The sequence below is a fragment of the Pelobates fuscus genome, chromosome 6, assembly GCF_036172605.1.
Source record: "Pelobates fuscus isolate aPelFus1 chromosome 6, aPelFus1.pri, whole genome shotgun sequence".
In the NCBI taxonomy this organism is placed as follows: Eukaryota; Metazoa; Chordata; class Amphibia; order Anura; family Pelobatidae; genus Pelobates; species Pelobates fuscus.
The window spans coordinates 193540666-193557095 of NC_086322.1; the positions used below are offsets into that span (position 1 = coordinate 193540666).

The window sequence follows — 16430 nt, forward strand, 5'->3', positions numbered from 1 at the left end:
AAAAAAGGACAACAATACAGTAAGATGTTGTTATTACTATTGTATATGGACATTAGAATAAAAAAAGGGAAAGGAAAGGGAAATGGAGAGGAGGTGATTTTAATGAAAAAATAGGCAAAGCAGAAATGAAGTGGATCTTCGAATTGAATACTATGATCCCACATGGCCTAAATAATGACTTCGAAATATGTCATTTTTTAAAGTAATTTATAATAAATTATTTTTTACACTATACAATATATATATTTTCCATATATTGTGTGGACATTTTTACATTAAGAAAATATTTCATCCCTCTATAACTTCTCCTTTTGTACCAGTATGCTCTATATAAATACTCTTAGTCTTATAACTGTGCACCTTTTTTATTGTAAAATCTTTTCACACTGGTTTTTGCACATTTGCACCTAAGCAGAATTAAGTCTTATGTAATTTGTACCAGTCTTTTGGGATACTTAAAGATGATATTCCATGCCTGTACTCAAAAACAATGAATTGTTTAAAGTCCAATATTAATCTATTTTCTCTCCTTTTCTCCCCCTTTGTTTTTATATACAACATATGGGAATTGTATGTATTAGATAAAAGTTGTTCCCATTTCAACTTTATTCATGTATTTTTAAATGTATCTGCATTAAGATTTTTTAAAAAGATGCTATGATTATTTAATGTATATAAGGTATGTGTTTATAAAGATTATAATACGTATATTTTTCGCATATAACTACTTTTTATGGATATTATTTCATTTGATGCTATTTTTGCACAATATTATGTTTGAGTATGTATTATGATGAAGTTACAATGTGTAATCTTTAAGTAATATGGTATCTTTAAGAACAAAAACCAAAAAAAGAACGTTGAATGGATAGAATTATAAACTGACTTGTGTTAAATAATTAAATATGAATTGTACTGGAGAAATCATTTACATTTTATAGTTAACTACATAGTTTTCCGATAATTATAATGTAATAGAGTTAAAAACGATGCAACCTATCACGGAGGACATTGCCCTATTTATGCCCATAACCAACGTGGTGGTTATGAGCACGTCCTGACGAAGCCATAACACGGCGAAACGCGTTGACGTCACGAAAGGGGGAGGAGCTTGCCGCACACGGAACTCGGAGCTGATTCTTGGAAGCTTACATGGACCAGCTGATTTTCAAAACCGTCCGAACCCGGGAAACAATTTGCAGCGTGCCTGCCACCCTATTGTTTAAAGCGAAAACTGTGAGTTACAGCATAAGCTGTTTGAACTCACCACCGGATTAAGTAAGGGGCCAACCACCCTTTCCTTTCCCTTTTTTTATTCTAATGTCTATATTAATTTTAAAATGTGTATTGTATTGATGTTACTTTTTACTGCATGTAGCAGACAATAAATCCATGTCATTTTTGCATATATATTGAAAGCATTTCATTACATAAATATTGCTCAAGTGACAATAAGTTCTGCTGAAAAGTAACACAGTCTCCTGTTAGTGTTAACAATCTGCACTATCATTGTATATATTTTTTTGTTTTTCCTGCATATAACCACATCGCTTGGAGGAATCTACATACCAATTTAAAGTCTGTATTGGATTTTACTTTATTTCTAATTTTTCTATTTCCTCATCCTCCTTTTATTGGATGTTACTCTTTGCTCCACTCATTATTGCACACTATTCTCTGTCGGTAGTATTTGGGAATTACACCAGAGTGTGAAGCAATTTTTAACACCTCACATCCTATTTAAAGCACCCAGTTTTTGTTTTATTTTCATAATGTATATGGGCTGTGTTAAATGTTATGCATGTTTCCCACTCTCCCCCTGTTTGTTCTTTCTGTATCCCAGTTTGATGCTTCATGGTCATATTTATAATGACCGATGTTATCAACACAAAATCTAAATAAAAACAAGACATTTAAAAAACAAACAAAAAAAACAAACATTGTGATAATTATTCATTGATATATCATATTTAGAAAGAGTGCATTTATTATACTCCCAAAATGTCTTCTGTCTACTGTAACTTTGTATGTTGTGCCTAATCTGTAAATTGTGCACTCAAGATAAACATGTTCATATATAAAGCGGTATAGATAAACCTAAATCTAAAATTAACCTGCCTATCTAATATTGGGCTATCCCTCAAGCACAGTAAACCTGATGTACTTAGTGCTGTGCGGATGGTTCGTGAAGTGGTACAGGGACTGTTTAGGAGGGTTGATGGTTGGCTGAGAATTTTTGCATGCTTGAAAATTATTGCTGAAGAAAAGTAGTGTTTGGATTCTTCTGTCTTTTTTTTTTTTTTTTTATTGCTTTTATTTAAGACAAGTTAATAGAAATACACCAACATCAAGTAAAAATCTTCCAACCATAGATGCAAAAACAAAAGCATCATGCATAAAACTGCTACAACACACAAATGCTATGACAAAACATTGGTTTACAAACATCTTCAGACTAATCCACAGTTAGATAGCTATGCTCACAAAAAAAGTGTATGTATTCGGTGAAATAAATACTTAAGGGTTTGCTATTCATCAAAATGTCACACGAGTCAGATTGGCCTCATCCTTGGGTATTGGCTACATAGCATTAAGAACTTCTAATAACCATTCCACTGTCCACAAAGAATTCAGTTTAAAACACTAACCTAACTCTAGGGCAGCAAATACATGTATTTTCCCATACTGTCTTCATTAACAGGACAAAACCATAAATATTGTGTAAGATTAACATTAGCAAATTGTATTTGTATTTGAAAGGTACATTTTAACTGAAGGGTTGGAGTGATGATATATGCTTTATGCATGACTTTTATAGCCATCTCCAAAAATGTGGTGGTTAGGAAAATGTTTATTTGTATTCACTTTGGACACCTCTTGGGGATGGAATTTGGGAAATCCTTTGTTTAGGCTGACAGCCCCTTGGTGCTTCCAGCGATCAAGGATGGATTTTAGACGTGTGTAAAAACAGGCCTAGAGGCAGTCAATGTTGACCTATCAAAGGAATGGTTTTTACCCTTGTTATTATGCTACTCCTGGTAAGTAAACAACGCTATTATTATTATTAAATAAAATGAGCTGGAAAATCAAGAATGTAGAAAAGGATAGTGTATATAGAGATTTTTTAAGTGCTATAAACACAATCCTTGCAGCTTATTGCAGAATTGCTTACTTCAGTCAATCTGCCACTTAATGCTGGTGCTGTTTAAATATATATTATGGATAAAGAGGACGTGACATTTCTCCTCGTCTTACTCGAGGCAAAAGGGGTGGGTTATTGGTGTCACTGAATTACATTGAATCAAAATTATTGTCAAGCAGCTTAACAGCTGAAAAACAGAGGGAATGAACCAGTAGCCTCATCACCCAATAATTCTTTAAAATAAGCCAATTTTAGTAGCAATATACCTAAATAGTCCACTAAACTTTTGTACATTGCACAAAGGGATAATTTAGGACTATAAAAATCCAACAAGGTGGTGTATCACACACTCGTAACATATATAAAATATTGTATACATTTCCTAGAAAAATAGAAACATAGAATGTGACGACAGATAAGAATCATTCGGCCCATCTAGTCTGTCCAATTTATTAAAAACTGTTATTAGTCCCTGGCTTTATCTTATAGTTAGGATAGCCTTATGCCTATCCCACGCATGCTTAAACTCCTTTACTGTGTTAACCTCTACCACTTCAGATGGAAGGCTATTCCATGCATCCACTACCCTCTCAGTAAAGTAATACTTCCGGATATTATTTTTAAACCTTTGCCCCTCTAATTTAAGACTATGTCCTCTTGTTGTGGTAGTTTTTCTTCTTTTAAATATGGTCTCCTCCTTTACTGTGTTGATTCCCTTTATGTATTTAAATGTTTCTATCATATCCCCCTGTCTCGTCTTTCCTCCAAGCTATACATGTTAAGACCCTTTAACCTTTCCTGTTACCTTTTATCCTTGTGTAACATGGAAATCACATCAATGAATATACCATTAAATGTGAACACAACGAACAAAGAGAACTATACACAGTGATAGTGATGTATTTTATTTGATACTGAAAAGAATATACGCACCATAAATAGTACAGAATACTACAGGATGTGCTGCAAACACATTTTCATTACAGTGGTTGATGTAGTTATGTATTTCACATTCCACTAAGGTACACACATATAAAAGCTGTTAAAATTTTAAAAACTGCTAATGAAACTAAGTTTTACACTTCCAAAATTGATCATATTGAAACAATAGCACCAATGAAGAACAGGGAAAAAAACTAACACGTTTCCCTTTTGAGAACTGCTGTTCATGCCTATGAAAGGCAACTCCCAGCGAGTGTCTAAATTAAATAATCATATCAAACGGTAGGCCAGCAGAGATTGCTGGTGTACTTCTCAAACAGAGAAAATATTTACAGCTTTAACTAGGCTGAAGCTCCTTACAAAAAAAAAAAAAGGTTTAACGCAACAAAGCAGTAAAACATGCTGTCAGTCTGCCATGTCATCCACATCTAATTACAAAGCAATGGTTACAGGCAATAAGCTGGGCGAACTGATGTCCTTTTAAAATAAGCAAAGGTACTGACTCAATATTTTCTAGTGTGGTCTTATTACCGTATATACTCGTGTATAAGTCGATCTCATGTATAAGTCGAGTGCAGTTTTGTGACCAACAATTGTGAAATATGCTATGCCTCGTGGATAAGTCGAGGGTAAAACTTGGGGCTATGAAATTCTGTGATTTTTATAATTATATACACACACACTCATACAAACACACACACTGCATTATATACACACAAACTCATACAAACACACATTTTGCATTACACACACACTCATACAAACAATCTGCATTATACACACACACACACTCATACAAACACACACTCTGCATTATACACACACACACACTCATACAAACACACACTTTGCATTATATACGCACACTCTGTGTGTATATAATGCAGAGTGTGTGTGTGTGTATATAATGCAATTTGTGTGTGTGTGTCTGTATGAGTGTGTGTGTATATAATGCAGAGTGTGTGTTTGTATGAGTGTGTGTGTATATAATGCAGTGTCTGTTTGTATGAGTGTGTGTGTTTGTATGAGTGTGTGTATATAATGTAGAGTGTGTGTTTGTATGACTGTGTGTTTGTGTGTAGGTCTATAGTGAAATAGAAATGTTTCCATCATCTGTGTCCCAGAAGCTCCTGCACAGCAAGGCTTGGTTCAGTGGAGCTAATGGGAGGATTTGACCAGCGCCCAGAGAATCCCAAGTTTGCTTTCAAACACTTTTAGGCAGTTTGATTGCTTACCCTAGGAGAGTACATAGCACTCCTGGCACCATAGCCACTGCTGAGTGTGGTGGTTATGGTATCTGGAGTGTAACTCTAATGCAATACATTCAGATAGTTTAAATGACAGGGTGAAGGGAAAAAAAATATTTTAGAATTTTTTTTATTATTATTATTATTTTTTTTATAATATATATATTTTTTTATTATTATTATTTAATTATATTTTCGTCCCCCCTCCCTGCTTGTTAGCTGGTCAGGGAGGGGGGCTCTCACTCCCTGGTGGTCCAGTGGATGGGCTGTGTAGGAGGGGGGCTGGCAGAGAGCTCTTACTTACCTTCACAGCAGCTCCTGTCAGCTCCCTTCTCTCACCTCCGGTTCGGTCAGCTCCTCTGTCAGCTACCACTGTAAGTCTCGCGGTCTCTCGCGGCTCTCGCGAGACTTACAGTGGGAGCTGACAGAGGAGCTGACCGGACCGGAGGTGAGAGAAGGGAGCTGACAGGAGCTGCAGGAGAGGTAAGTAAGAGCTCTCTGCCAGCCCCCAGCAGGACCGCCAGGCTTGTAATGAGCCCGGCGGTCCTGGTCTGTATTATGGCAATGTAAGTTACCATAATACAGACATTAACTCGAGTATAAGTTGAGTTGGGGTTTTTCAGCACAAAAAATGTGCTGAAAAACTCGACTTATACTCGAGTATATACGGTAAAGATTCAATAACACAATGCAGATAAGATTCTCGTGAATTCAAATCATTCTGACATTTGTTTACCAAGACCTGTTTTCCTTAAAATAAAAAGAACATGCACTATGTATAGTTACATTTATACCCAGTGAGAGAATGCAATTTAAGAAAAAGCATACAGTTCAAACCAATACATAATAATGCTACATTAAAATCAAGCTGAAAATACTCAGGTCAGCATCCCAATTATGGTTTGCTAATTTCAAACTGTCCCATAAAAAGAATTACACTTCCATGACCATGGTGATCTGACTAGCTTACATTACACATTCATTATCTTCTGTCCTTGGGACGTTCATTCCTTTAAAAGTATATTATAAAAGAAGGCAATACTGGTGCTCGATAATGTGGAACATTGCATAAAAATGTCACCTACTTTAACCCACGTTACTGTGTTCTTGTGTCCATTTGATAGATTTTACAATCACAGTTACAAATTTCCCAGAATCCACATTGTTATGTAAAAAAAAAGACACGCTGAACTGGCTAACCAAAAATCCCATTCTGTTAAATGTAGCATATAGAAAATGGCATCACACCTGAAAGCAAGAAATGGATTGTACAACCAATGATGATGGATGCCAATGCACAATTACATTTATATACCTCAATTTTCCTTGCATACCAAATCATAAAAAAAAAAAAAATCACAAAAACAAGTGATTCTCTCACAGTAGAGAACAGATACGAAGAAAAAAAAAAGACAATTTGAGAAAAGAGAAGAAATGAAACAGAATTAAGAAAGTGTAGAAGAGATTTACTGTACATTAAGAGCACGGGCTGAAACGCCATGGTGCCAGTCACGTAATTTTGTATATTTTGGGCTTATGACTTGCACAGGAACCTTTTCCCTACAAAGAGAGGAAGTATAAAACAAGTAGTAAAGAAAAAGGAAGAGAAAGTAAAGCAAGTTAAAAAAAGGTTACATGCCAGTTAAAGATTTCCAGGGACATTGACTATTGGTATATAAATATTGATTTTCTTTGTTTCTATGTAATCATATAGCATGAAGCTAAAAAACAAACAAACACTGTGTACAGATATTAGTTAGAAGTTCTACATAGAAAAGAAAATTATTATTGCTAACAAAAATGTTAAACAAACAAAAAAAAAAAGAAATCACCAGATGTCACTGATTGGTCATTTTACAGCACAGATAAAGTTCTCAAATTCTAGACATAAGGACTGTCCCTGTAAATCTAGAACACTTGGCATGTATGAAATTACTCACATTTACCAATTTAACAGGTGTCATGCACAGACACTGTCATGCTACACAGCAGTGCACTGAAAAGGTTTTCTCATGTTTTTAGAAGGGATGTTTCTTAGTCAACGTACACATAGAAACTCAAAGAATAACATTACTGACAGTACAAATCACAAAACTAAACAAATGCACATGGATTTAACATCAACTAACACGATGCCATTAAACACAAAAAAGCAATCAACTATATCATACATTATGAAATGTCACAATACCACATAACTCATAATTAGAATTTCAATCAGTTCATGTATTTTTACATTTAAGATGCATAGTTCTATACACTCAGAATACCAGGACAGACACGAAGAACCAACTTACATTAAAACATATTTGACAAAACAATCTCATAGGAAGTTGGCAGTTAGCTGGGCATATTTAGAGGGATTTAAAACAAGTTAAGAAAGAAATGTAAACTTACTTTGTCTTTTTCACATCTTCAGGCTCTGGTTCATTCACTGAAAAAAATATATATATATATCTTAATCCAAGGTGGATTTTATCATAGGCATGATATTATATATATGGATTCTATTATTATCATAATATGAGTGAAAAATAAGTGTAATAAACGTTGCAGGTTTCTAAACATTTGTTAGAACCCAACAAAAACATATAGAAAATATAAAAAAGTACAAAGAAAAAATATGGAATTAATCCAGATGTTCAATTAAAAGGACGTTCTAAACATCATTACAAATACAGCCTAGTCTAGTAGTTATGGTACAGGTAGACAATGGGGACAAGCCTCCAAACCCTTTTTGAGAGGTTTGAAAATAAATTGTGGTACTCCACGCACTTGTGGCTCAGCTCCTCACTCGCCACATGTTATTGCAAAATGTATACTTCTGTTTAGTAATCAATATCATGTTGTACCTAAAGCGCCACTGTCATGCAGAGCTTACCTTTCCCCAATCGCTTCCTCTTCTCTCCCTCTCTCAGGAGCTGTTTTTCATTTTTTCCTATCTGCTCTAGTTTTCTTTAAAAAATAAGACAAAGTAGGGACTATTTTGTCTTATGTATTTTTCCTATGCTTGACCTGCTCTGACCCACTTCCATTAGTCTGAGAATTTTTTCCACAATACTCACCCTTTCCTCCATGATCTCGTGGTGCCTCCTTTCACTTTTCCCAAACGGATTAGGAGCCCATTGAGCCTGGTGCTGACAATTATGATGGGCCTAACTACAGAATCTTATGGACAGAAAACACTAAAAAACAGTCATACCTCTCAAGCGTCATGTATCTCGTGGAGGTGGTGCTGGAGGGAAACTCACAGGATGCAGCTATAATAAAACACATACCTTATGCTAATATCTTGCTTTCATCTTTCAAGTAAATATACCATACCGCCTAACAGCAGTGTCCGGTGTAGCATGATATCGGTGGGTGGGGTAAAAGGGTGGGCCACTGATGTGAATCACGTAACCAGAACCGCCAAAATGGACAAACATACCCAAAAAAGGGTGTGTGTCTAAACAAAGAATTAGATGGTCAGCCTGGCGTGAATGCACGTCAGGCTGCCTGCCAATCATACAGGATGAACAACCAAGAACATACTGTGCAGACAGCACCCTGAGCTTGGCATAAATGCATCTAATGATGCGCTAGCTCTATGTTTTCTAACGATCGTCCTGTAGCACTTGCTGGTCCACTACTCTGCTATCTTTCTTACTAGCAGGCAGAAGCTCCTGTTATACAGTCTGGGAGATAGAAAAAGTGTATGTAGTGAGTGTAGAAGAAAGGGGACATGTCACAGTGTTAGAGAGACTGAAGCAGCAAGACCATTTGTATAGAGTGCTAAGTCAGCTTTACCTTAACTAATTTCATTGTCAGCCTATCCAGTCCAGTTTTGTTCCCCTACATCCATCTTAAATTTCCATACTTAAGCAAGATCTTTTTTTTTTTTTAAATCGATGGGCCCTGATTCTGATAACGAATAGTCAGAAATTTTAAATAAATTTCAAATTTTAGGTCACAATAATCAAATTCTAAGATATTCCCACAACAGTGGGATAGTGGGAATTCCCAGCAATTTAAAAATTAGTGAATAATCCTGGTAATTTAATTTGTGATTGCTATAATGTTATGCTAGAATTTCCAGAGCCAGTGATCGATAACTCTTGGCAAGCTATATTGTGGAATACCTTTAGATTGTGGAACATCTTTATATTGTGGAATACCAAGGATGGCTGTGGGTCATGGGTCACATAGTTCAGAACAAGGTTGCCATCTGCCCTGATAAAGAATGCCAGCAGCTAAGTGAGCACTGCTTCTGATAATAAGGTATTACACAGAATGGCTGAGCAGGAGGATGGAGAGGGTCTGTGCCTGGGCTAGGGGAGACTGGGTAGTCTGGGGGGGGGGGAGGCTGTTCTCCTGCCTTGGTGAAATCCTGGTGATGGCTTGGGGCGTACAGAAGCAAGCACAGGCCGAAGCCCAGATAGAGCAGGATCAGCTGTGCTACATGCCACAAGGCATGGCCAGGAGCTCTCTGCCTGCTGTTTCCTTCCAGGGCATCAGGCTGCAGGTGGGCCTGGATGGACATTTCCAGTGGCTGGGACTCTGCTGGGAGCACAACTATGGGCACCCAGGTAATGCCCATGGTGATGGGTAGCAGGACGAGGAGGGAGAGGGATGGCTGCCACTGATATATGCGGTTATGCACATTCAAATCCAGTGCTGGTATTAGGGATCATGCAGCATTGCAATATCTTCTAATTTCTCGTTGTTATCCAATTAATACAAATTTAAATAATGACCCTATGGCACAAGGCATTAAACAAACTGTAAAACATATCAAATCACTATGTATAACTAGAAAATTCCTAGTGCTTGCATAATCTGAGAGTCTTTACTTCAATTTTTTTTTTAATTTTAAAGAGGAATACTTTGGCAGGCATGTGATATCCTATGCTTCAATGGCACATTACTGGATAACGCAGTTCTGGATAATCATCAAGAGAGCCTAGAAGGATTGTAAGGACTTGTGTTCAAGACCATCTATTCAATTATATTAATATGTGAAGACTTGATGTTTGATTGTGGGACATTCCAATCACTGCCTGTCATATATAATACTGTGTGATCCATATAATTAAAAGCAATACACATTCTTTGTGTTCCAATTAAGAACATCGCAGATAAATATTGTAATTAGAAAAGGAATGAAGACAGTATCCAAGGCATACACTCCAAATGGAAGTGAATGTCTAGGAGTAGGTACAACTTGATTTAAATAAGTAGCTTACATGCCAAGAAATATAGTAAAAACCTTTATTAGTCCATAAGGCATAGAGCTACTATTCACAGTTAAAGGGTCCTAAATAGGAACAGAATATACATACTAGGTATAAAGGGAAACACCGTGGGGTGCAGACAGGCATTCCACTACAGAGGGATATCTTGCTATTAAGGAGAATCAGTAAGTGGTGATAAGAAAAGGGAAAGTGGTCTAAATTTCTACACAGAAAAGAGGAGAAAAGAACCTCCTAGATGTCTACTAGTTGAAGGTTTATCAGGATCAAAGCAGAAGGGAGGTTTCTCCAGGCGATTGTTGCGACCACTATTCCATTCCCACCATAACCACCATACCCCACAGCCATTAAAACTGCATCTGTCCCTAATACCTCAGCACCGCACAAAGCTAGTGCCTACCTGAACCAAAGACCCTATATATATATATATATATATATATATATATATATATATATAAGTAACTCCAACACAAAATAAAAAAGGTGCTACCTAACAAGTGCAAAAGTGCATATTAAAATAAATAAATCGAGTCCAACTTGTGTTTTTAGTTGGTAGGAGACACCCTGACCTGTCCCCTGGTCAATATCCTTAATACATATTTTAATGACTTACTGTGTTCTGTGCCAGTCATCTGAGCAAGAATGCGGAAAGAACGTGACTGCGTTGTTCCGGTCCGTGGGTGCCAGTCCTCAGTATTATCCATTAAGCGTTTCTTGCTGGCGTCGCTGTGAGTGGAAGTGTGGTAAAATTCTGTGTAGGTGTCAACAATGTGTTTCCGAGGAGGACTAAAGAGGAAATAAATGTGTCTTTAAAATTCAGATTTTTCGTTTCAATAAAAATATAAAATATTAAATATTAAATATGTACTCAATGTCTATTTAATGATGTTATATCTACCCAAGTAATACAAATAAGAGTCACATCCTGTCTTGCGAAATTTGAAACATTTGTAAAGGAAAGCTAAAGGTATATTACCACTGTATTCCTGTTCAGGAAAACCTACTTACAGGCTTATATTCTAGCTACGACTAGAGCCAAACATTTTCCAAAGACACTTTATTTGTGTAAATTTTACAATTCAGATTTAATTCCATAAAATGTGGGCTTTAGGAAATAATAACTGCTACGGTATGAACACAAACATGCATTACACATTTCTGATCACTAGATGGCAGTAAAGATTACATTAATTCCACATGTTTAAGCAGCCATTAAAAGCAGAATGAATTTACCGTTTTGGTGGAGTTTTCCTTTATAGAAGGAACAGGAAAGGAGAGGCAAAAGTGGAGGGTGAAAAAGAAGAAAGAAAACCGAATGACCAGAAAAGTACATTTAGTAAGAAAGTTGCATGACAAAAATGCAATAACAAAACAAACAAGCCATCTGTACATCCACTTGTCAAGACATAAACATTTGAAAGAACTAGCCAAGCCACAATCTAAGTATATAGTATCTCCATGGGTTCAATGAAATTACAATCAATATCATAAGCATAGGAAGAATGTCAAGAAGCCTTTTAAATTCATGCTCAATTAATCATTGCTTAAGACTTAAGACAGGTGAGCAAAAAAAAAAAAAAATATCTTCATAACTGAATAAGTTACTAGAAGACAAATGGCTGTGCAAGTAAACTGTTGTTAAAGGGACTCTTTCTACTTTTTCCATCTCTAAACTATGGATTCTATTCACTAACAACCAAGCAAACAGCAGCCAAATGCTTTTCAGTTGTCACTATCTGGTTGCATCACAGATCTGTGGTTCAGTTGTGTACTGAAAGCTGTACAGTATGGGGCAGATCCGGATGCACTTAGCATAATTAATTAAAATCACGAATAAACATATGCATGCAAGTTAATAATGCATGTATTTAGCTGCATGTATTTAGCTTACGCACATAATAACATTTGCTGGCAGTTACCTTTTCAGATTGCTTCATTTTATATAGATGGGGATTAGGTGGGAAAGTACAGTCTCAGCCAAATAATAATGTTGAAATATGCACAAAAATGAACAATGCTATTCGTGTTTAAAATATCGGTGCAGACCAGAAGCAGCCCAATGGAGCCAAGCTGTAACACTTTGACAGCTTTGACTTAAATTTCACATTCAAGGCCAAATATCCAAACTGGAGTATAACACTTTGAAGTCCTGACAATTTTTACTACAGTGAAAAATAAATCTACAACTATGCAGAACCACTTAGGACATTACCCCACAGCACCCACTAGGTGGCAGTAAGAAATCTTCAGTATATATTGTGTTAACCAACAAAGTAGAAGCAAGTTAAGCAGCTATTGCTTTATACTTGGTTATTAGCAAGTATTAGAATTAAATTATACGTATTGAAACAGAAGGAGAAAATGCATTTACATCCATATTAAATGGAGTGAAAGTATGCAGTAAAATCAGGTACACTAATGGTTAATAAGGTATCTGTTTGGTATAAGCTTGGTTTCTAAAAAAAACAGCCAATTAGACTCATGCTGCAGACATACAGTCTTCACTCAATGACCGGTAAATGCTATAGAAAACCATGAATAGGATACTAACGTTACACTTGTTGTTACCTGTAAAGAGAAGGAAAGAAAAACAACACAAAACACAGAGAATGACATGTTATAAAGATAAAGGAGTGCAGAGTTATAATAAAATGTCTAATATGTTTAAAGGGCACTCAGGCTGTGACTTGTTTATATAAAATGATTTAAAGGTTTGGTAATTCTTTACTATAAATATCATTTATATAAATCACCGCAGTGAAAAAAATTTAAGCTATGCATGTAAAAGAGATGTGGTATGATTGCTGCAAACATTATTGCTGTATAAAACATTGCTTTTATAGATCCATCACAGACACAGGGCAACATATAAGACCCAGCAATTAAATCTCTAACCTGATACATTGTCATTTTAGACTGTGCTTCTTTCATCTAGTTTTTTAATGTAAAACTTGACTTTCACCGAAAAAGCATGGTCCCTTTAAAACTAGATTCTCGCTGAATATGTATCATTTGTTTGTCAAAGAGAACATGATTTTTCTAAGAGTTTTTACCTCGTAAGGAAACCGGTTAAACTTGCTGGCAGCTTTAAAAATAATGTCTCTATTTCACGTTTTTAATTTAGTGGGTTTGGTTGGCTTTTAATAAAAACTAAAGGGCTTTGTTTGGACAAGTAAGAGGTACGGTCAATGTACTTTCCATTGAGAGTAAAGAGATTTTTAAGTGGATTGGATTTGCTTTGCATGCCAGGGTTCTTCCTGAGCCAGGAAAAAGAGATTGCAATTGGCTTTAAGCTATTGCTGTCCAACTGGGATTGTGGTCCCAGAATGTCTGAGGTACATGCTGCGTGCTTCAGCAGTCTCACTTACTCTCTTTCAGACTTGGCCATATCCTGCTTTAATGACAGTGACATACAAGACTGAAGAAAGCACACGTACAACTTATATACACCAGGTTGCTCAATTAAAAATATGATCACATGAAAACAGACGGATAATTTCCTAATGAAGAGCTATTGGATAAACTGAGTTTTCCAGGAGGTAATAGTCATTGCTGAAAATTAACTTCACACAAAAACCATACAGTAGTAGACAAGTTTTTAAAGCATTTTCTCATATGGACAAGAAATTCTTAAGCAGCTGGAATTAAGACACCCCTCTTTCCTCACTTCCTAGTTGTATTCCTAACACTATAATATCCTTTTGACCCAGCACACATTCTCAAAAATCCTTTAAAGGTACACCTTCTAGCCCCAAGGTTCCTCCGGGATGGCTCCTTCTCCACTTCCTCCGACGACATCGCGAGAGGGAACCTACTGTACATATGTACAATAAGCTTCGCACATGCATTTGGCCTTCCCGATAGGAATTTCTAGAATCAATGCTCTCCTATGGGTATTTGCAAGGCACTGCATACCCTCATGCAAACTGTGAGGACTATGTCAAACAGCAGGTAGCACCTCTTGTGGCTGTTTGGTTTCTCTAAAACTGTAATGTTTTCAGCTGCAGGGTTAAGGGGACAGGGACAGTGCACCCAGATCACTTCAATAAATAAATATTTTGTATGAAAAATAAAATGCAAGGACTATCTCACAATAAGGAACTACATTTGCTCTTAGAAACACCAAGTAATTTGGAACATTCTGAAGCAAACAATCCTATAAGTCACGTAATATAATACTTAAAGTAAATTTAAATGTGTCACCTTTGGATACTTTAGCTATTTTCCATAAATGGTCTTGGTTGCTCTAAATTTAAAAAAAAACTTTTTATTTAAACTTAGCTAAAAGAGGTTTTCTGACATGGCTTACCGTTGACAAGCCAAGCACCAAACGAGACATAATATAAATAAACTGTCTAGGAACGACTTATTTTCTGCATTTAACAGCCTCTAGCATTACACTTCCACTGCAAGATAAATTCCAAGGTTAGACCTCTCACACCTACAATAAGCTCGAGTATTTGCCAACAATGTCAACTCATTTACTACACAATTCTCACTCCAGGAATCCATGTCAATTGCTTAAACAGGAGGAATTTCAGAAGGCCTTACAATTCTATATATAAATAATAATATATATATGTATTTATTTATTTTATTTTATATTTGCTTGAAATGAGAGATTCAGTTACATCACAAAGGGACATAATATGCACACACTGTGATTTAGTCAATATTCAAGAAATAAAATTGGGACAGATTCAGGTATTCATATAGGTAATTTACCTTTTAAAATTAAAAGGCATATTGAAAAGTGTTTTTTTTGTTTTGTTTTTTTAAATACACATAATAATGCAAGAGGTATGAACTGTATTATATATATATTATGTATCATAATATATACATAAATGTGTATATGAAAATGGTATTTTGTAAATACCCCTGGGCATTTATCATTGATAAAGGGACACCTGTACTTTGAATGCTCTTTGAATACATTTGGGCAGTACTAGTGGGCTCCTATAACTAAGCCGCTCTTTGAGGATGAATACTTTGGATTGCTATATTTTGCTTGCTGTTGGGGCTACAGCAGGTTATACATAATAGCTGCATTTGGTTAACACCTTAAGGACACAACTTCTGGAATAAAAGGGAATCATAACGGAATATTTCCGTCATGTGTCCTTAAGGGGTTAAACTATTTTGCCTTTAGGTATTGTGCTATACTACACTCCATGATCATATTTTTGATTTAGACTTTTTTGATCTTTTCTTTTTGACCCTTTTTTTAAGGCTTTCTCAGCAATATGACACACAGAATTCAAATATGAGTTGTGAAATAGTTATTAAAGCAACATAAGAGCAGATAGCCCACAGGTCTGACTTGGGTAAAAAAAACCTTATTGAATGAAAAGTGCCCACAACCACAAAAAAGGTGCTTGTGGATTCTCATTCATTAAAAAAAATAACTAGAACGGGGGCGGAGCCTAGCCACAGAAGCAACCGGTCGCATGTCTACTGAGCTCCCAGCTATACAGCCCTTCAAAGACCAAATTCTACAGCAAAACCTACTTAGACGGAACCTGGGGGAGTCCCCCGGCTTCTACAAACCCAATGGGGTGCAAAACAAAGAAACCGAAACCGGTCAAACCCAGGGATGTGCTCACAATAGGGGATCTAATGGCGGCAGGCCCAGGGGGCACATGGACCCAAGATGGCATCCCTCGTGGGAGATTGTTCCGATTTCGACGATGACCTGTCTTATGACACAGAAGTGGGCATGATACCTGCTCCGATCCCACACCCGCCAAACCAGCCGGAATCCCCACAAACAAATCCAGAATCCACACCAGTGACCACGGCAGCCCTGAGAGACCTCCTTGCGGACCACGAAAAAAATATCAGCAAGAAAATATCAGCAGACGTGAC

General features: G+C 36.4%; 1 protein-coding gene across 9 annotated transcripts in view; it reads right to left on the bottom strand.

Annotated features, from left to right (window-relative positions):
• The window catches only part of PDLIM5 (PDZ and LIM domain 5), a 174943-nt gene that overhangs the window by 65012 nt on the left and 93501 nt on the right, over positions 1 to 16430 (bottom strand). For 3 of the 9 annotated variants that reach the window (XM_063458626.1, XM_063458625.1, XM_063458628.1), the window contains exons 6-8: positions 11796 to 11813; positions 11176 to 11348; positions 7729 to 7765 (exon numbers count right to left, since the gene is read on the bottom strand). In XM_063458626.1, the coding sequence (XP_063314696.1) occupies positions 7729 to 7765; positions 11176 to 11348; positions 11796 to 11813 (228 nt within the window). Of the gene's footprint in view, positions 1 to 5700; positions 6892 to 7728; positions 7766 to 11175; positions 11349 to 11795; positions 11814 to 13113; positions 13131 to 16430 lie in introns of those variants that run through there. The other 6 variants (XM_063458633.1, XM_063458627.1, XM_063458630.1 and 3 more) reach the window with 4 other exon arrangements.